Source organism: Petaurus breviceps, unplaced genomic scaffold, assembly GCF_028583685.1.
Source record: "Petaurus breviceps papuanus isolate PSGF00001 unplaced genomic scaffold, PetGlider_PUasm1.0 98, whole genome shotgun sequence".
NCBI lineage: Eukaryota > Metazoa > Chordata > Mammalia > Diprotodontia > Petauridae > Petaurus > Petaurus breviceps.
In genome coordinates this window covers 36,040,126-36,062,078 of record NW_027187460.1, presented here as the reverse complement: position 1 = coordinate 36,062,078, position 21,953 = coordinate 36,040,126, and the positions used below count along the sequence as shown (strand labels likewise).

General features: G+C 36.4%; 1 protein-coding gene across 1 annotated transcript in view; it reads left to right on the top strand.

Annotated features, from left to right (window-relative positions):
• Positions 1–19,094, top strand: part of MAL2 (mal, T cell differentiation protein 2) — a 29,504-nt gene extending 10,410 nt beyond the window's left edge. Inside the window, exons 2-4 of the mRNA XM_069081103.1 lie at positions 7,702–7,872; positions 11,945–12,100; positions 16,570–19,094. Coding sequence (XP_068937204.1) covers positions 7,702–7,872; positions 11,945–12,100; positions 16,570–16,641 — 399 coding nt within the window. The 3' untranslated portion in view covers positions 16,642–19,094. The remainder of the gene's footprint in view (positions 1–7,701; positions 7,873–11,944; positions 12,101–16,569) is intronic.
• Positions 19,095–21,953: the final 2,859 nt, after the last annotated feature.

The window sequence follows — 21,953 nt, the reverse complement described above, 5'->3', positions numbered from 1 at the left end:
ACCCACAGAAAATAAGTGGCTGTGTAACCTTGGACAAGTTACTTAACTCAAATTGCTTTAAAAAAAAAGAAAAGAAAAAAGAAAAACTTCAAAGGGATGTTTGCTTGCTTCGGCGACAGGATGGTGAGGGAGAAGTTTGAGGCTGTATTTTGTTCCACAAGGAGTCAGGGAAGAATCCTTAGTCAAAAGCTATAGATGGTAGAATTGGAAAGAGAAGGCAAGTGAAATTTTGGAAGCTCAGAAGGAAACAAAAATGAGCTACACAGAACTAATAATGCTGAGAAGCCCCATCCCTCTCAACTTTTACCTTCAGATTCCTTCTTTCCATTCTTCCCTTTGCTGGAGGCTTTTTTTTTTTAAAAAAAAAAAACCTTAGAGCTGCAGATCTTGCTGATACTGTTGCAGCAGGGGAAATATATTGCTGGCCTTCCAAGTTGGAACATGGCAGATACTTTTCTACACATACATTATGTATTAAGTAGTAAACAGGTTCCATAGTTCTGTATTTCATGGGTGGAAGTTGTGAATTAAATAAGTTTTCATAAGCTGGCCTGGGAATCTAAGTACTGTGATAGAAGAATCTGGTATGCATTTTCCCACAGAAGCAAACTTTTATGACATTACTCATCTGTAAGTTGTACTCCTGCCTGGTGTGTGTGTGTGTGTACATATGTTGTATGTACATGTGTGCTTGTGTGTATGTGTGCATATGTTTGCATGTGTGTGTGTTTGTGAATTAGATGATAAACTCTTAAAGGGGGTATGATGGGTGGTGGTTACAAGAGCATTCTACCTATTAGAACAGACCATAAGTAGAATGGCTGACTAAGAGGTAGTCAGCAATTTAGCCAAATTCAGTCAATTATAAGTAGGTTTTTGGCAAGGCTTGTGCCAGGCACTTGAGATACAAAAGCAAGAAATTCCTTGTCATCCAAGAGCTTACATCTTACTAGGGGAAGATGTAAAAGGTCTAGAAGTAATTAAAAACAAAACTATACATAAAAGAAGTATGATGTAATTTCAAGGAAGAAGTACAATAACTAAGCGAATCATTAAAGATTTTATGTAGGAGGTAAACTAAGTGGTGCTTTTGAGGAAGCCAAGGCTTCCATGAGGTGCAGGTGAGAAGGAAGACTTCATTATGTATATTACAGGTGTCAGAGAATCATTGGTTAAGAAATGATTAGATAAGTCTAAAGAGATATGACTAAGAGAGAAGAATTGATGTGGAAATGAATAGAATCTTGGAAAGGATTTAGAAGGAAGAATGTGGGCAGGGCCCTTCCTGCTAGATAGGAGTGGAATCCAAGGAGGAAAAACAGTATCTGAAAATTCAACCAAGATTTCCTATCCTTCCATTCTGGAACTTTAATAGGAATATTACAGTGCTGCATATTTTTCCAGCTTCCCACCCTCATAAGCAAAAAAACAAACAACAAACACCCCTTTTATTTCTACACGTTAGATTCAGTACAAATTTTTGGTAAATAGAAACTTTCTGAGTTTCCTTTGGTGGGGGTGGGGGAACTCAACCCAAGCCACTCCCCTAAAGTATGCCAGAGCCTGTCCATAGCACAAAGACCTAAAACAGAAAATGTTGTGCAATAAAAATTGCATGAGACCATAAATGCATAAATGAGATTAGTTTCTTGGGGAAAGTTTTTACAGCCTGAGTCACCTAAGTGAAAGTAGGTCATCACAAAGTGAAGTTAGGTCCCCAAAAGAATCCTATTTCTTATAAAGGTCAATTCTCTTTAGAAAAAACCAATAGCTGCTTTACTGAGGAGCTCTGCTGGCAGTTTGTATATCACCAGAGCTGAAGTGATTAAATTTTAGGTCTCAAGGGTTTGGGCCTTCTCATACAACAGCAGGTCTAGCTGGATTGAAACCATATCACTTTGTGTTCTCCTTGTGGCCAATCCCATTCGTGTCCCTGGGGAAAGCGCTATTAACTCTGTTATTGCTAATAGTGATTCTACCTTTAAAGACCTGGAAGCATTACGTTAAATGTCCTTATTAACAATACTGAGTAATGACACAATGTGGAATATTGGAAAGGCTGCTGGATTGTGAAGTCAGGATATGTAGGTTCATATCCCACCTTAGAATAATATGAACATTGTGACCATAGTCAAGTCACTTTTCCCTTTTGAGCCCCAGTTTCCATGATACACAAAAATATGTCGGGTCGCCACCTAAACTCTCTCTCGTATATGTCAGTCAGTGATAGCCTGGATTGAGAGGGAAGAGAAAATCCAAAGTGGTCCAAATACGGATTTTAAGACCCAAGAGAAAAGATCTACTTTGCACTTGCGCTACTATTTTTTCTTTCCTCTTTCTGCCACTGTTTGGGAGCTTTGAAAGACTTTACCTTTTGATTACTCATGTTTCTTTCTTTTTATTTTTCCTGTGAAAAGAGATGCTACTAAATCCATCCCCATGAAACAGGAAATATTGCAAGCATAGTTGTATTTATGGTCATAACACGGTCTGAGCTCATCAGGGAGAAGTTCTAGTTTAAGTGTATATTATTTATTAAAAGTGAGTTTCGGAGATGAGCACCTGGAGGATAATGTAGTAAATGGAAAGATTATAAAGGTGGTGCTAAAAGAGTGAGTGGCCAAGCAGCCTTGTTTGTGGCACTCATAAAATAAGAAAATTGGTTCCTGCAGTGGGAACTATTCTCAAGCCTGGCCTCAGCCTAACTTCAAAAGCTGTACTGGTCAGGTAGGACTTCCACATGACGTCCAGATCCAGCATAATGGATCATCAGAGTTGTTGTATCATAGGAGTTGGTTTTAATCATTATCAAATTCTTGTTAAGCCATCCCAAGGTGCACAGTACTTTTGTACTAGAAGCACATTCAATTTCTCTCTGATGGATCCCTGGGTGGGTGGTAGGAAAAATTAAATGTGCTTTGAGGGAACCTGTGAGTCACTTAAATAGGATTATTTTAAACATTTCTGTCTTTCAAATGAGAATAGATTGATTTTTCTTCATTTTACTTTTGAAGTTGATTTTATGATACTTAAAGCAATTTCACTTTTTTTTTTGTCCCTTTTTTTGGAGGGCAATTGGGGTTAAGTGACTTGGCCAAGGTCACATGGCTAGTAAGTGTGTCAAGTGTCTGAGGCCGCATTTGAACTCAGGTCCTCCTGACTCCAGGGCCAGTGCTTTATTCACTGCATCACCTAGCCACCCCCAAGCAATTTCACTTTAAAATGTTAATACCTGCACAAAATCTTCTTTTGATGCCTCACTGGGGTGTCTAGATGACCCTGGGTTCTTGAAAGCTGTGCCAATGGAAAGGATTCAGGTATTATTCTGGTGACCGACTGAATCTGTTGCCTGCAAGCCAACCAAACTAAGAGTGGAGAGGCTTATCACCAATAGGTTGGCCATTAAGTCATAGATTATTTGGGCATTTCAATAAATAATAAATCAAACTAACATTTTAAATGACCTTTAGTCCTCTATGACTCCTTTCCTTCCATTTGCATCTATAAGAGCAAATTCTTAAATAGAAGGTAAGCTCCTTGAAGGAAGGGTCTATTTCATTTCACTCAGTGGAGTCCTGACACTATGAAGAGGGCATAGTATAAGCTTAATCAGTACTTGTTGAATTAATGAATAGATGGTGGAAAGGGGCCAGGCTAAAATCATAAGGGGCCAGGCTAAAATCATAAGAGCATGTATCTAGAGGATATATATTATACCACTTCTTACCTGCAAGTCATTAGTAATTTGTTTCACCCTACCTATACTCACCATGCATCTTTCTTTCATTGTCCTTTGGGTCATCTTCAGTTTTGATTCTTCTGAGATTGTGATATTCCATGTGAATCATGGAATTCACAACTATATAGTGTCACCAGGAGAGTATTGTTATTTTAAAGGTTATCATTTGAAACAGAGTATATCTTAGAATCACTAAAAGCATTGCCCAATGACTGAAATTCCATCTGTGATCTTGTTTCTCCTTATTCAATTTTGGACTCAGTTCGTTGTCAGTCTGCAGTGCCTGAGCAAGATAAATGTACTAATAAACTAACTCAATCGACTTCCCATCCAACTGCATATTATAAAATAGGCAAATGTTATGTCACTTAGGTTTTTTTCCGTGTTGTTAAGCCAGTCTCTTTTGAGTGGCTCATTAAAGAGGATCTAGTGTTGCAAGACTCAAAGCCATCAATACAGTGTCATCCTCAACAGTCTTGAGAACCTTGCCATTTTTTTAGATCCCTTTACCTTTGAATTTATATATGACATCTATCATGATGTTAGACTCACTTTAATGAGCCTATATTTCTCTTTTCTACCTTAATAATTGTAGTCAGAGGATTGTTGGGGAAAAACTTTATTTTTGTGGTTGTATCTATCAAAGTCTTGCATGATTTTATTATATGTAAGAGAGACACCTTTTTGTAAACTTTAAGGTTGTTTTTCTTTTACATAGTTTGGTATTTTATTGGAGTCATTATATAGCAGGTTACAGCAGTTTCTTGTGTGTTCTATACCCCTTAATCAATTGTATGAGTGTGAAGATGTAACCTGTGTACAGAATTATTTACAAAGACAGAGTGTAGTGGATATAGCAGTGTATTTAAAGTGAAAGCTCTTGACTTGAAACATACATTTGTTACTTACTCATCTTATTCCCCTTAAAAGGTGTGCTCCTTGGAAGTAGAAATGGTGTTTCTGTCTTTGTATCCCCACTTACCCACTGTGCCTGACATACAGTTAGTGCTTGTTGACTAACTTTCTGTATGGAATTTTGTAAGTCATCTCTACTCTCTAGGTCTGTTTCCTTATTTATAAAATGATGAAAATGGATTACATGGTTTCAAATGTTTTTTTTTTCAACTATAGAATTTATGACTACTATCCCCTTCTCATCTTTCCATTAGGGAAACCACCATTGTGCATAATCTGTTTTCTTAAAGAGTCCAGCAAATAGAGAATGTAGGGAAAGCCCTTGAGGTCTCTTCTAGTTCTAGATGCTGTAATTAAAAAATCTGTAGTAATTACTATGTTCCTGGTTGTCTTTTTGCAACAATGACAGCAGTCATCATATTGAATCATCTTCTCCTTTAGAGGTCTTGAAAACTGATCCCTAAGAATAACCAAACAGATTGCTATATATGAATATAATTTAATCTTACAGTGTTATAAGAAAAGACAAACATAATGAATATAGAGAAATATGAAAAGACTTGTATGAACTGACAAAGCAAAGTAATCAGAGCAAGGAAAACAGCATACATACATCTAAGGGAAGAGTTGGTCCAGTGAAAAAAGCAATCATCCCACCCACACTTAAAAGTAATGATATTAACCAGTTAATGTTTCACTAGTCAAAGGCTTAGGTGCAAAAGTCCTTGATCAGTTTAGAAGTCCTTGAAAGCCATTACATGGAATGGAGTGATGTTATCATAGGACGTACATTTCACTTTGGTTGAGTCACTTTATGTGGGCTTATATAAAACCAGCAAGCAAGTTTGAAATACTTTTCGCTTGGTAGAAAACTACCAGTTAAACCCAATGAACAATTTGGGGGTGATGAGAGAGGAGAGTTCCATGACTTTCCTCCCTATTTCTCTTGCTCAGAGAAGGACTTTGGGAATTCTGGAGTACTAGAGTATTTGAGCTTTTTCATTGGCATGTGAGTAACATCCTTGGCATAGTGGTGACTGGTGTCAATGTCTGTATGGGGAGCTAAAGATAAACGAGACACAAGGAGGAAAGGGCAGCTTTAAGAATCTAGAAAGAGCCTTACAGAAAACTACTCCAACCATCATCCCTTGGGGGAAAATTCTTAAGTATACCATTACGGGGAGTTCCCCCTTTGTCACATAAGCATTCTAAATTTGAGCCCACTTTCCCCTGGTCTCTATATATTTGTGAACAAATACTTTTGGGAACATGATTCATTCCAAATGTTGTTATTGTACCATTTTAATAAAGTACTCTTTTTCTAAAAGGTAAATCTGACTAATTGCTCTCAAGGAACAATCATTGTGGGAAAGCCACTGGTGAGTGCTCTGGAGTTATAGTAATGGAAAGCAAGTCCCAATTCCTCAGGGCTCTTCCTAGAAGTAGTGGCTGTTCTCTGGGGACCTGATTGTCAGTTTAAGTAGAATTGGAAGAGTGGCCAAAGATCATGTCCTATGTAGAGAGTGACTACAATAATGTAAGTTGATCAAATACCCACCACAAAACACTTAAAACCGAATGTTGTTAAATTCCAAAGAACAAAGTTGACCCCAAAGAGTGAAATGAAGACATTTCTCTCTGATCTTTTGCAAAGATCAAGTTCTACAGATATATAATATTTTCTTCTTCTTTTTTTTGTTAAAGCAATTGGGGTTAAGTAATTTGCTCAAGGTATCTGAGCCCAGATTCGATTCCCAGGTCATCCCGACACTGGGGCCAGTGCTCTTACTCACTGAGCCACCTGGCCACCCCTAAGCAATTGGGGTTAAGTAACTTGCTCAAGGTTACACAGCCAGGTGTTTCTGGGTGGGTACTAAGTGTCTGAGCCCGGATTCGATCCCCAGATCATCCTGACACTGGGGCCGGTGCTCTTACTCACTGTGCTACCTGGCTGCCCCAATATATAATATTTTCAATGCATTTTCTCTCTTTTTGTTTTTCCTGTGCTTTAAAAAATATTCCTTTGTGTTTGTCTTTTCATTTTATCTTTTCTTATAACTCAGTAAGATTATATTATATTCAGCAACAGACACACATATGTGTGTATATATGTATACACACATACATAAACACACATACATACACATACACCGGTTTGTTCAACCATTCTCAGGGATCAGTTTTCAAGTCCTCTAAAAGAAAAGACCATTATAGATGATCACTACATTGTTGCAAAATGACAGCCAAGAATAGAGTAATTACTACAGACTTATAAATTGGAATCAGTGAATGGCATTCTTGTGATATAAGAGCTAACTCTAAAAAAGGGGGAAGATCTAAAGATATAAAAACAAAAGATATCAATAAAAAACCTATCCTTCAAAAAATGTTCACCACATGTCATTCAAACTTTGTCCCTTGAATGGTTTTCTTCTATATTCATTTGATCTAGGCCACCCATTCTTCCCAAATTAATTTTAAGTGTGTTTTCCTCATATGATATGTGGGTTTTAGTCTGCATTACAAATATTTTCTTAAGTCTAAATTATCAACAAAATAATTGTAGCAACTACCAATTTCAAATGTATAAATGTCCATCAGCTAAGTGCAGTAGTTCTGGACCTGGAGTCAAGAAGATCTGAATTAAAATATGGCCTCAGACACTTTCTAGCTGGATGACCTTGGGGACATCACTTGACTTATTTTTGCCTCCGTTTCTTCAATTGTAAAATGGGAACAGTAATAGCACCTACCTCTCAGGGTTGTGGTGAGGATAAAATGAGATAATATTTGTAAAGTGCTTAGCACTGCCTGGCACATGGGCTCTGTATAAATGCATATTCCCTTTCTCCCAATGACCAATCTTTCACTGTACTTATGATGTAACACACTGAAAATTTAACAGTATTATCTCAAAAGCCAGTTGGAATTGGCTCCAGCACCCCTGGAAACATATATGTATGAAAGGGCAGCTAACAGTACCAAACAATGGATTTGTGTTACAAATGCTTTTTGACCCACAAATATTTCTTTTTATTTCTTTGCAGCTATTTGGAGGACTTGTCTGGATTTTGGTAGCATCCTCCAATGTACCTCTACCTCTGCTACAAGGATGGGTGATGTTTGTATCAGTGACAGCTTTTTTCTTTTCCCTCCTCTTCCTATGTGTGTTCCTTTCAGGCATGGTGACTAGGATTGATGCCAACTGGAATTTCTTGGTAAGAGACCTCATTTTAAAGTATATATCAAAAAATGTATGAATAAATTAATGTAAACTTGGAACTATTGATAAGAATAAGAAAATCATTTATATAATATTTTAAGGTTTACAGAGTTTAAGTCTGGTAATATCCTATCTATATCCACTAGTCTTAGGTACCCATTCAAATAAGTAATTAAGAGTATCAAGTTCATAGGTACTGATGCCCTGACATACCTGGCTCATTGGCTTTGTAAGTAGACCCACTGCATCTTATATGCTAAGCGAAAGAGTAGTTTGATTATTTACTGTGTAAAATTACCTTTACTCCTGTTTTACTTTATTTTGGGCAGGAAATGATGCCAATAAGCCAGCCTCAGTAGCTATGGACTTGACGCTCTTAATTAGATATTTGAATAGGTACCTAAGATGAGAGGATATAGCTAGGAAGAATAAGGCTCCTTTACCGTTTCATAATGAATGCTTAAGGAACACAACTTTTCTGCAGAATTCCTACTTGGCTTAATACATGACTTGCTCCTTAAGGTGTTTGTTGGGCCAAAGATCAAGCTAACATGAAGGAAGGAGTTGCTGCTTGAAAATGCTTTCTTGATTCTCTAGGTAGGACAGATAATAACTGACATTGATGTAGTGCTTTAAGGAGTGCAAAGTGTTTTCCTCACATTACAGTGAGGGTATATATAGTACCAGTGATATTATTATTCATATTTTACATCTGAGAAAAACAAACTGAGAGGGTTCAAATCATGAGCTCCAGGAGCCTTAATTTTCCTCATCTATTAGGTGAAGTTGGGTCATATCTATCCTATACAACTCCTGTGAAGAATTTTTGAGGGGGTATGGATATGGATCCATATATGGATTGATTATAAATATATTTATTTATACTTTGATATTTGATAAATATATTTATCAAGTACCTACTATATCTTCAGTTTGGGAGTTCATAATTGTTAAGTCATTTTAGTTGTGTCCAGCTCTTCATGACCCCATTTGGAATTTTCTTGGCAGAGATACTAAACTAGTTTGCCATTTCCTCCTCCAGCTCATTTTAAAGATGAGGAAACTGAGGCAAACAGGGTTAAGTTCAGGGTCACATGGCTAGTGAGTATCTGAGGTCAGATTTGAATTCAGCTATGTCTGACTCCAGACTCAGCACTTTATCCACTGTACCACCTAACTTTGTTCTGGTGTTACAAAGCCAAAAATGAATCATTGTTCTCAAAGAGTTTATATTTTTTGGGAGAAGACACCCCCTCACACACACACAAGTGTAACTGTATCCAGAATAAATAGAAAGGAGTTAGGAAGAGAGAAAGGACACCTTCAGTTGGGGTGGTAGAAAGTCAAGAAAAGCTTCAAGGTAGAAGGCTATACTCGAACTTTTTCTTGAGGAAATAAGGATTTTTTTAGGTGGAAGTGAAGAAAGAGTCCATTCCATTGATGTAGGCTGGCCAGTGCAAAGGTACAGAGATAGGAGATGGATAGTCTATTTGCCTGTACTAGAGATGCCATTTCACTCTCTCAGGCAAATTAGATGACCAGAAAGGTCAATGAGTAACTAATAAGTAACCTTTCCATATGCTATACAGAAAAACTGATCTTTATTTTCTATCAGTGTTTGTCAAGGAAACAGCCTGGTTGAATAGATTTAACTTTGAATTTGGAATCAAAAGACTAGTGTTTGAATGTTGGCTTTGCCACTTCCTACTTCAGGGTCAAGTCACTTAGTATTCCCTGAATTTCACTGTCTGCATATATAAAATGGGGGTAATTATATTTGCAAAATTGACCCTAAGTTTGACATGTGGACAGCAGTTTTTAAACTTTAAATTGAATTATTTATCATTAGCAGTGTCCATTAATCAAAGCTAAGCCTAGCACTAATTTAGTCTCATAAAGGACTGAATTGAGAGCCAGGAAATATAGGTTCTAGTCTCAACTCAATAATATAACTTATTCCCCTTTCTGGACCTCAGTTTCCTCAATTCCAAAATAAGGGAATTAGACTGGGTAACCTATTAAGATCCATTTCACTACAATAGTCTGTGATCTTATGACTTAATAGATACCCACAACACTGTTTTGTAATGCTTGGCATAAATACCACAAGTTGATTCCTGATTTTGAAATCCTTGAGGAGTTTATTGAATGTCTGCCCCACTTAAAAGATTCTTCTTTCATTTACTTTGTGATTCTTGGCTTATTCAGAATGTCTTTGAAAGTAGCCTCTGTTCAAATGTCCTGCCTTTTGATAAACATTAATGGATACCTTGTACTAGGTAGATTCCTATTGTTCCACAAGTTCTGTGGAGTAACTATGAGATTATCATCACTTTTAATTACTTCATCCTGCATGTGGTAAGGAAAAACGTCCTAAATTATTTTCTGCTGTGATGGCTCCATGAGTGTCTGGAGCAAAGATTTGTGTGTGTGTGTGGGGGGGGGATGCGGGTGGGGGTGTGGGTGTGGGTGTGTGTTAGTATGTTAAATAGCTCCCTTTGAGGTCTGATGAAGCCTGTGGACTCCTCAGAATTACATTAAAAAACAATTATCATTTTTTTTTTAAATTCATGAGCCCTGTATTAAGAATTCCTGGTCTACATTCTGGAAAGCAATCTGGAACTATGCCCAAAGGTCTATAAATACCCTTTGACCCAGCAATACCACTTCTGGGCCCATATCACAAAGAAATCACAGAAGTGGGGAAAAAAACCCATATGTACAAAAATTATTTGTAGCAGCTCTATTTGTGGTGGCAAAAAATTGGAAATCAAGGGGATGTCCATCAATTCGGGAATGGCTAAACAAGTTGGGGTATATGAAAGTAATGGAATGCTACTCTGCTTTAAGAAATGAGGAGCAGAGGGCAGCTAGGTGGCGCAGTGAATAGAGCACCAGTCCTGGAGTCAGGAAGACCTGGGTTTGGATCCGGCCTCAGATGCTTAACACAAAAACTAGCTGTGTGACCTTGGGCAAGTCACTTAACCCCAATTGCCCTCCAAAAAAAAAAAGAAATGAGGAGCAGATGGACTTCATAATAAACTTGGAGAGACTTATATAATCTGGTGCTCAGTGAGGAGAGCAGAACCAGGAGAACTTTGTACACAATTACAGACACATCATATGTGTGATGACTCACTTTGATAGACTGGACTCCTCTCACCAATATGAGGTTAGAAGACAAGTACAGAAGACTCATGATGGAAAGGGATATCCACATCCAGAGAAAGAACTACGGCATCTGCAGATTGAAACAAACTGTTTGCTCTCTCTCATTTGTGTTTTGTTTTTTTTTATTACTTCTTTCTCATTGTTCAGCCCATTGGTTATAATCCTTTACAACATGACTAACATTCAACGTGAAGGTATTTGTAGAATCTATATTTGATTACATGCTGCTATGGGGGGGACAAAATTTGAAACTTAAGAGATGGTGGAACTGAATGTTGTAAATTAAAGTAAATAAAAAAATTTAAAAAGAAAAAAAAAGAATTCCTGGTCTAAAGGGGAGCAACCAGGATAGTAAAGGACCTTAAGTCCAAGCCATGTGCTATCTATCTGCTGAAGGAAGTAAGGGCATTTAGCATGGAGAAAATTCAAGGAAGGAATAGCTGAAGACAGCTGTCTTCAAATATTTTAGATATGTCATGTGTAAGAGACATTAGACTGTTCTGTTTAGGTTGTGCTACAGGGCAAAACTCAGAGTATTGGGTAGAAGCCACAACGATGCAAATTTAGACTTAATGTTAGAACAAAACTTACTAATAAATAGTTGTCCAATAGCAGACTAGATTACCTATGGAAGGGTAGGTATGGAAGGGGTCTGTTTTTCCCTTACTTGAGGTCTTCACATAGGGCTGGGATGACTACTTACTAGGTGTGCAATAAGTAGAGATTTATTTGAGGTAGAGATTGAACTTGGTAGCTGCTGAGGTCCCTGCCAACTGAAATTCTATGATTCTCAACATGTTCAGGGAAACCATTCTTGAATGAATGGATGATGCCAGAGAAGAGAAAAGGGAAACGAACTTATGCTTAATTCACTTTTTCTTTTGCTCTTCCTTTAGGATTTTGGTTATCATTTTATTGTGTTTGTTTTCTACTTTGGAGCTTTTCTGTTGGAAGCAGCAGCTACTTCCCTGCACAATTTACACTGCAATGTGACCCTGGATATAAAACCACTTTTGAGTGACAACCAGTATAATATAAACGTAGCAGCTACGGTGAGTGTCAATGTCCCTCTTTAGCCATGCCCCAATCCCAACTCTTGGGACCTTAATATTCCCTGTTTTAAACAGCCTGGGGAAAAATCAATTTTACTTTTATCTCTAGGGTAAGAAGATACTTTCTGTCATCTCATGGGATTTGTGTCAGGATTTTAGCTATCTTTCAACATGATTTGAGGGACAGAGGCATGTGAAAGCCATATTTAATATTCAAGAATTTTGTTTCTAAAGCATTTTGTCAAGGGATATTTAAAAAAATTTTTCATTTCCAACGCCTCCTATTTATATACTTACAGCTAATATGTCTCTCCCTCTCTCTTTCTCACTTCTCTCTCTTTCACTCTTTCACTTCTCTCTCTCTCCCTTCACACGCATACACATACTAATTGGGCTCATGAAAATGCAATATTGATGAATACAGAAAAAGAGGTTATTCTATGGGGAAAATATCATGAAAGAGATTCATTCCTGGACAGACAAAATTGGGGATATAAAAGCTTTAAAAAGAGAGGGTAGATAGGAAGTGGGGTCCTGCAGTTTGACTTTCCAGACACACCTGCTATGTATCTGTCCAACATAAATTTTATAATTGGCTAGATGCCATTTCCAACAATTAGTTGGGGATGGGGGACAAGGTAGAGAAGAAAAAAGAGTTTTTACATGTAGAAGAGGAGAACACAAGACCATTAGAGATGATGTTAAATTATTATTTAATTACTATGTATGTACCAGTAATTGTGTGCAAAATAATGATGGCATGCATTTGGATGTCTTGGTTTTCTCTAAAGTGATTTTTACAAATAGCAGAAACTTTATTTTTCTCTAAGAATGGAAGAAGGAAAGTGTTCTTCAAAATCATTCACAAAATGCCATGATTAAACATAACAATACATCAGAGTGACTCTAGATTTCAGTAGTCTTTATTTCAGTAAAAATTTACATAGGACCCGTAATGTGTGAGGCATTAAAAATAACATTCCTATGCTCAAAGAATTTATGGTTTAGTAGAGGAAGGGGACAAGTACACAATGAAAGTTAATATGATTTAAAATTCAATGGACATTCATAAAGTACCCTACCTACTATGTGTAGGGTGGTACATGTGTAGGGTAGAGGATAAACAGAAGGATGGAAGAATAGGAGAATGGATCACTTCTAGTACAAAGAAATCAAGGAATTCTTCCTGGAGAAAGGAGTATCTGAGCTGAACTTTGAAGGAAGAGAAGGCTTTCAATAAATAAAGTTGTGAATGGAAACCATTTTCTGACATAGAGGACAGATAAGCAGCATGAATGCATCCAGGACAGAAGGAGATCAGATAATAGCTAGTCATAACCCAGTTTTTTCCAGAATGCAGAGTGTTTAGGTTACAAAGATTAGGAAGCAGTGTGATGGATAAGAGGCTGAAAACAAGGAGTCCCATTTGGAAACTATTAATGATATAATCTTTTTGAAGAGCAAGTGATGGCCTAAGCTAGGTTGTTAGAGGATGGAAGTGAGAAATTGCAAAGGATTGGATATGGAAGAGGAATAAGCTAAAGATGAATTAAATTCTGAGTCTGAGTCACTGGAAGGATGACAATGCCAATCAATGGAATGAATCTAGAAGAAGGCTTAGGTATTGTAGGGTAATTGGTGAGTTCAGTTTAGAGGCTGAGTTGAGTTTTAGGAGTCAAAAATCCAGGTAGAAATGTCTAGGAACTATTTGATAATACAAGCCTGGGGTCTCAAGGATAAGATTGGGTCTGGACATTAGAAATTTGGGAGTTATTTTTAGAGTGATAGTATTAAAGCTATGAGAGTAGATGAGATCACCAGTGGTGAGAGGATAGCGAAATTAGAAAAGAAGGTGAATGATATGGGATACACATACCTAAGAGAAGACCCAGAAGGAGCAATTAGAAAGGCATGGAAACCAAGTAAGGAGAGGTGGAACATAGTGTCAAATGGTACAGAAAAGTTTAGGAAGGTGAAGACTGAGGAAAATACTCATGGGATTTGTCAACTAGGAGGCAATTGATCAAGTTAAATAACATGGAAAGCACTTTGAAAATACTAAAGCCCTATATAAATGTTAGCGATGATGATGATGATGGTAGCCTCAGAGAGAGTAACTTCAGTAGAGTGGTGGGAACAGAAGCTAGATTGTGGGGTATTGAAGATTAAATGTTGTGAATATCAAGAAAAGCATAGATTATTCCCTTTCTAGGTGTCTAGAAGGAAAGAGTTTGGTAATCTGGAGAGGTGGAAGGGAGTAGGGAAGGTTTGCCAAGAAATGGGTTGACCTGAATGTATTAGTAGGCAGAGGGAAAGAAGCCAGGAAAGAGGAAGAGATAATGAAACAGAGAATGAGGACTCGACCATAGATTTTTGCCCACTTGGATTACCTTAGATTGCACTCCATTTTACTGACGTAGGCAAATCTTTTGTGTCCAATAACCAATAAAATGTCTTTAATCAGTATATTAAAAAGATAAAAGGGAGGGCATACATTCTGATATCATCAAGGTTTTCTCAATCAGTATAATTATTTTTTGTAACTGCTATGAATTAAGCTATGTGAGCATTCTTCCTGCTTCCAGTTTCTCCTATCTAATCTCTACCTTGCTTTGTAGCTACAATAATCTTTCTAGGGCACAAGTCTAACCATGCTACAGATTGCTTTAAATGAAATAATGATATGTAATGTGCTTAGAAAAGTTTTAAGGAGATGTATAAATTCCAGTTGCTGTTATATCGCACCCATATACAAAACCCTCAGTGTGCCTATTGCCTACAGGATAAAATACAAACTTTGTAGCCTGGGGGCTAAAATTGAAGGTCCACTGCAGTCTGGCTTCAGTGTATTTTTCCAGCCTTATTTCATGTTACCTTTTGAGAACAAATAAACTTCTAATGGCTGTTACCCAATATCATCTCACACTCTCCCACCTCTGTACATTTACCTACATTGTATTTGTCCCTCGTGTCTGCCAGTTGCAATCTTTCTTTTCCTTCAAAAGTTAATGTCCCATGTCCTTCACAAAACTCTTTCTCTGGATCTCTCCTTTACCCCCATCATATTTTACTTTCTGTTATGCTTGCATGCAAATTCATCATATTCTTTTCCTTCCCTAAGTGGATTGTTAGCTCCTTAAAAGCTCCATAAAGGCAAAGACTGTCCTCAAATTGGTAGTTTCAATGCCTAGGAAAGCATTTTGCATGAGTAGCTACATAATGAATGTTTAAAAAAACTACTTTATATACTATAACTGTAACTACTCAATGATAAGGTCCATGTATTTTATTCCTTTGCATTCACCTCAATACCTAGTTTGGTGCCAAGTACTTATATAATGTAGGTCATACACAAGCACTTTGGAGAATAGAGTTGAATACTTAGTATTCTGTAGGGCCCAGCATACACATATGGTATTCCCACACAAATCTAGGATACAGATAACTCAATGATTCATTCATGTGGGTTGCCTTTGTTCAATCCTAGAACAGTTTATCCCTTTTTAAGCGAAATAATTTGATATGCACCAGAGTTCTGACAGCTGTTCTCCACCTTGGCCATGTACAAATAAATAGGTACATTGAAACTCATCTCATAGTGAATCTTTCAGTACATTGGGTGTTTTTTTGTTTTTGTTTTGTTTTTTTGTGGGGGTGGGGCAGACATTCAGGAACCCAAAGGATGACCAAATACTTACCAATGGCCATTCACAAATATGAATTTTTTTTTAAAATAAGAATTTTAATAGGACGTTAATGAAGATTGGCAGAGTAGCGATTCTTAAAAGTCAGAACAATTGTAATTAGGCTCAGAAAGAATCAACTTGATTGTAAAATGTGTTTGAAAAGTATTTCAAAGTGGTCTGTTCAGGTAAATCACTTAGCTTATCACAACTTAAGATCATGTGAGAGGACTCATGATGAAGAATGTTACTCACTTCCTGACTAACATGTGATTAACTGATATGCATAATGAGACACATTTTTGGACATAGTTAATATGGGATTTTTTTTCCTTGACTATGCATATTTGTTATAAGGTTTTGGGGTTTTCCCCAGTAGGGAAAGGAATAGAAGGGAGAAAAACAAACACTTGATCATTGAAAAAAAGAAAATTTTATTTTATTTTAAAAATTCTTTTAAAAGAGCATCACAATCAAGCATTTCTGGCATAATTGCCTATGGTATTTATATGTTAAGAAGTACACATAGTCTTAGCCCTTAGAGAGCTTACATTAGGTAGGAAAAAGGAAGCATATAAATATCACTCAACATAAAAATACACAAATAGAATTGATTGGAAGAGATTGGTCAGGGTAATGCTACTAGTTTAGAATAATAGCAATAATTCTTTGATGAAAATACAAAACTATTGAGGGGTGACCTCGGAATTTATACTATCTGCTGAAATTGTTTCTGTGTTTCATAAGCCACAGTGTCAATTCTAAAGTGTCCATTTTCCTTTCTAGATTTTTACCTTCGTGACAACAGCTTGTTACGGTTGCAGTCTGGCCCTGGCTTTACGAAGATGGCGACCATAACACTCCAGATCAATTAGCTCTCCATATTTTAGTTTAGTTTGCGTACTTGTATGTGTGCAACCAATTTTGGTACCATATTGTTTTAGCTGTGATACATTCCCGGAGCCTTTTTGTATATGGAGACACTCTCTGGAAAAATTTTCATCCACATCCTGGCTGGAATTTACTTTTTAAAACTATTTTAACAGTTGAAGAGCCTTTCATCACAGTTAACTTTGGCTTCTTTCTCATAGAAACCTGCACTTTAAAATTGATAATTAATGGATACAGGCAGCTTGAAGAGACTTGGGTTCTGAATCCCACCTCCAATATTTACTAGCATGTAACCATGGGAAAATCGCTTAATTTCTTGGACCCGCAGCTGCCTCTTTTCTAAAATGGAGATAATATTTGTAGTTCCTCTCTAACAGGATTTTGGTGAGATTCAAATGAGATCTTGTATTTGAAGTGCTTTGTAAACCTTAAAGCACTATGTAAATGCTAGCTATTATTGTGAGTATCATTAGCTATTAAACAGTGTCTCTTAAATATATATGGTCACTGGAACCCCCTGGACTTGACCTTATTTCTTTTATATGTTACCTTTTGTCTCCCTACAAAATATGCTTTAAACTAAATAGATAAGGAATATTTGCCTCACTCTCATCTATAAAATCTCACATATGTGAGATTTTATAAAACCTGAACGTAGGAGGTGTGACTCAAGAAAAGCCTGATACCCCAAGCCATATGTAGAACTCAGTCTCATTACTTCATATTTCCTGGGTGTTATGGAGTCCATTGTTTTCCTGTTGGAGACACAGTGATTCTTCCTAGCCACTTAGAATACTATTTTGGTTACTTGAAAAGCTCATATATGAAATGAACTATAGTTCTCTGTCAAAGGAATTGCCTTTCTTCTTGCCCCTAGCTGAAGTGAGACCCTCACCTCCACTGAAGAACACTGGGACTGATATCTAGCTCCTTTAGTTGTTTTTTTTTTTCCTTTTAGATTTATTTATGTCTCAAGATATGTTTCAGTGTACTGTGTAAATATTTGCATGAATATGGTATTTTTCAAAAATTGTTTACTTTTATTCTGAATAGTTTTTTTTATATTTCTGAAGCTGAATTTGAATGGATTTTTTAAAAAAATAACTGTCTATAAATTCTTAATGCTATAATATTGCCCCAAAATGATTTAGATGTGCAAAAGCTAGTTTTTTTTTTAAAAGTAATGTGTGTATCTATATGTATAGACACACACATATGTATTCATATATATGCTAGTGTATATGTATATACATATATTAACATGCGTTGTGTATATGTGTATGTATATATGCAGAGATGTGTACATATGTGTTTCTATATATTGTGTGTGCACATATGTGTGTGTATATATATATATATATATTTATATAGCCTCTGTTGGTTGAGTCATACAGATATTGATTGCAATGTACCTTTATTATTTTTGGAAAGGTGCCAAAAAGTTTGAACTAAAGACTTGAATGGGAACACTGTGGGAGTTAAATAATAACCCTCTCCATATTATCTCAACAAGGTGTTTCCAGACTGCCTTGAGAGAAGTTCTTTTAGAATAAGAAGACCATTGGGTCCCTATGCCCCTCATCCCTTTGTGTGTTTACTAATCCCATCCCAAATGGTGCCACATATGTTGGATTTTTTTAGAGTATAAATACTAAGCCAACATGGCCAACCCACCCATAAACCATAGATGAGCCATAAAAGGTGGCAGCTTTGGTGTTGTTGCTGATCAAAGGGCATGTTACATATCTCCTAATTCCCTAATATCTCAACAGGTAAATTGCAGTCTGTTTGATGTGAAACATATGAGGTATGACTAGAGTGTGACTAATCTGTGTGTGCGACTTATGGAAATATGTCCTCTTTCCTTATATATCACACTGACATATGTCTTTTCTGAAGCTTCCCCTTCTCTTTGAAAATCTGCCATTCCAACTGGTATACCATTTATTCACATTTGTATTATGACTTGTATATTACAGAGTTAAACACTGTGCCATAAGGATGTAGTCTCTTTTAGCTAGAATCGTATGAAGTAAGTGGGCTAGATTGGCTCTGGTGTCTCCTCTTTTCTCCCAGTAAGACATCTGAGTTCTGTGCTTGGTGACATTAAATCAAACAATTCTCTCAAAATAAAGTGTTATGGAGGTGCTTTTGTAATGAATTGCTTTTTAATTACTAAGAACAAATTTAAACACTTATCTTTACTGTGAATACTTGTCTATGGATTAAATGCATACTAGATTTGTGAAACGAATGACAAAGACTTGAACAAAAATTATGGCATTTAAAAATTTTATTGTGCATCTTAAAACTGTAAAAATAAGAATGTTTGGATGATTTTAAAGTTCTGATAATTCTATAATAAAATAAGACTTATTTTATAAGTGTTATGAATCTCTAATAAAGTATTCATTTGCTAATTCTTTTCCTAGCAAATTTTGTTCAGACAATTCCAAGTTAATTCTAGCTTAAAGGTTTGAGTATGAATTTGAGTGAAGTACCTGGTGCTTTTTAAAGTAGCTCTGATTTCCCTGCTTCTCTATAAAAGAGGAGACATGCAGGAAACATCTTTATAATGTCTATTGTGTGCGGTACATTAGGTTATGATTTCCCAGGTCAAGGGAACTGTACACATGGCCTGTGACAAACATATTTCTTCATATGTATGCTAGTACTATAAATTCTCAAGTAGTCTACAGGGACTCTGTTTTAAGCAACACTATACATAGGGGTCTGTGGTTGACCTTGTTCTGTCTAACATTTTAATCAATGGCAATGACTTATCAAATTGCCAAATGACTAATAGCTTCTAGTGTTAGACCATGCACTGGATGATGAAGGTTTCAAAAAGATCTTGACTGGCCAAACTAATTAAAATGATTAATAGGATCAAATGAGATAGCATATGCAAAGTGCTTTGCAAAATTTAAGTACTATATAAATGCTAGCTACTGTTATTAATTATTGTTAATAAGGATAAATGTAAAATGCTATCTTTGGGCTCAAAAAGTCAGCTTTTTTTGAGTTTAAGATGGGGGAGGTATAGCTAATCCGAAGTTTATCTGGAGAAAAAAAAAACGGGGACTTTGTAAGTTGCAAGCTTAATATGATCCATTAGTGCTGTATGACAAGCCAAAAAAAGATAAGATAATGCTGACTAAGGCTATATTAACAGTGACATGGTATTTTGGAATAGGGATACCATAGTGCCATTATACTGTTCCCTTACTGAAACATATCGAAAGTATTGCGATCAGTCCTTAGTACCACATTTAAGAAGGATATAATGTGTCTGAATTGTTTGCAGAGCATGGAGAAGGGCCTTAAGTAAACCTCTATGGAGATCAGTTGAAGGAATTTGAATATTTAATTTTGAGAAGGCTTGGGAGAAATTGATACCTTTTTTTAAATCCACAAAGGATTGTCTCATAAAAGAGAGAATAGATGTGTTCAGTTTGTCCCTTGGAGACAAAACTAAGGATAATGAGTAATTCTAAAGAGTTCAATTTAGGCTTGAGAAGCAGAAAAGTCTTCCTAATATTTGTAACTATCCAAAAGTGAAATAGGCTTTGGGGAGGTAGTGAGTTTCCTTTTACTGTAAGTTTTCAAATAAGAAACTGGATGAACATTAGTGTTACACATAATAGAGGGTATTTTTTTTCATATATGGATTATACCAGTTGCCCTCTAAGGTACCTTCCATCCCTATGATTATGATTATCACAAGGCTTTCAAATTAAATTTTGTCACTGTAATCCTCTTTCAATGTGGGTGTCAACCTGCTCACCTAGATTGCCACATGGAAACTATCATCACTTGGAAATGGCTTCTTTTCAACCAGCTGATAAGAATTATTGCTATTTAATCAAACCCTATTTTAATTTTAAAACAAAATCCCCCAAACATAGTACACAATACTTTGGAGGAGAGCAGTGAAAGCACATGCTATTTAAAAATGTAAAATAATAGGATATTAAAGCTTCAAAAGTTATATATATATATATATATATATATATATATGTGTGTGTGTGTGTGTGTGTGTGTGTAGTATTCAAAATTACTTACTTGGTGAAAGTTGTTATTAAAACAATATTGTTATGACATTGTTGTAAACAATATTCTCTTGGTTCTGCTCATTTTGCTTTTTTGTTATTTTATGCATCTATCCATATTTTTCTAAGATCACTGAGCTCATCATTCCTTATAGCACAGTATTGTTCTATCATAACCATATACCACATTTGTTCAGCCATTCCCCAGTTGATGGGCACCCCTACAATGTCCAGTTCTTTGCCACCACAAAGAGAGATGCTATAAATTTTAGAATATAAAGACTTTTCCTTGATAAGCTTGGGAAGCAGACCTAATAGTGGTATTTCTGGGTCAAAGGGCATATCCAATTTTATAACTCTTTGGGAATAATTTCAGATTACTCTCCAAAATGGTTGGATCAATTCATAATTCCACCAACAATGAACTAGTGTCCCAATTTTTGTACATTCCTTTCCAACATTTGTCACTTTCCTTTTGAGAGAAATCATATGATCCTGCTTTTGAAGAAATGTTTCTCAGGTGTGCAAAACTGTGTGTTTATCTATTAGCCATTTGGCATAAGATGTATATACAATTTTAAATATGTTGACAAGCTGTATTATATTTAAAATAAAAATCATTTGTCCTTTCTCTTCTATCCTTTTCAAGTTGCTGTACTGTCCTCTGACTTCTTTTCCTTGAGGAGAGAACAATCTGGAGGATAAAGTGATAGATTTAAAATAATAGGAACCACAGAGGCCATCAAGTCCATTCTCTTCCATTTTAAGATGAGGAAGTTTAAGCTAAGTGATAGAGATACTAAGAAAGACAAAAGCAAACAAAAAACCCAGTCCCGACCCTCATTGAAGGCTGTAATATAGTAGGAGAAAACAACATGCAAACAACTATGTACGTATAAAATATGCACAGGATAACTTGGAGGGAAGCTCTTAAGGAATATGCTAGAATCGAAGGGGTCAGGAAAAGGCTTTTTGTCAATTAGATTTTAACTGGTACTTGAAGGAAACATGGGAGGGCAGGCTAGGTGGCGCAGTGAATAGAGCACATGTCCTGAAGTCAGGAGGACCTGAGTTCAAATTTGCCCTCAGACACTTAGCACTTAGTAGCTGTGTGACCTTGGGCAAGTCACTTAACCCCAAGTGCCCTGCCCTCCCCCCTCCAAAAAGCCAAAAGAAGAAGAAGAAAAAGAAACATGGCAAGTCAGAAGATAGAAATGAAGAGGGACA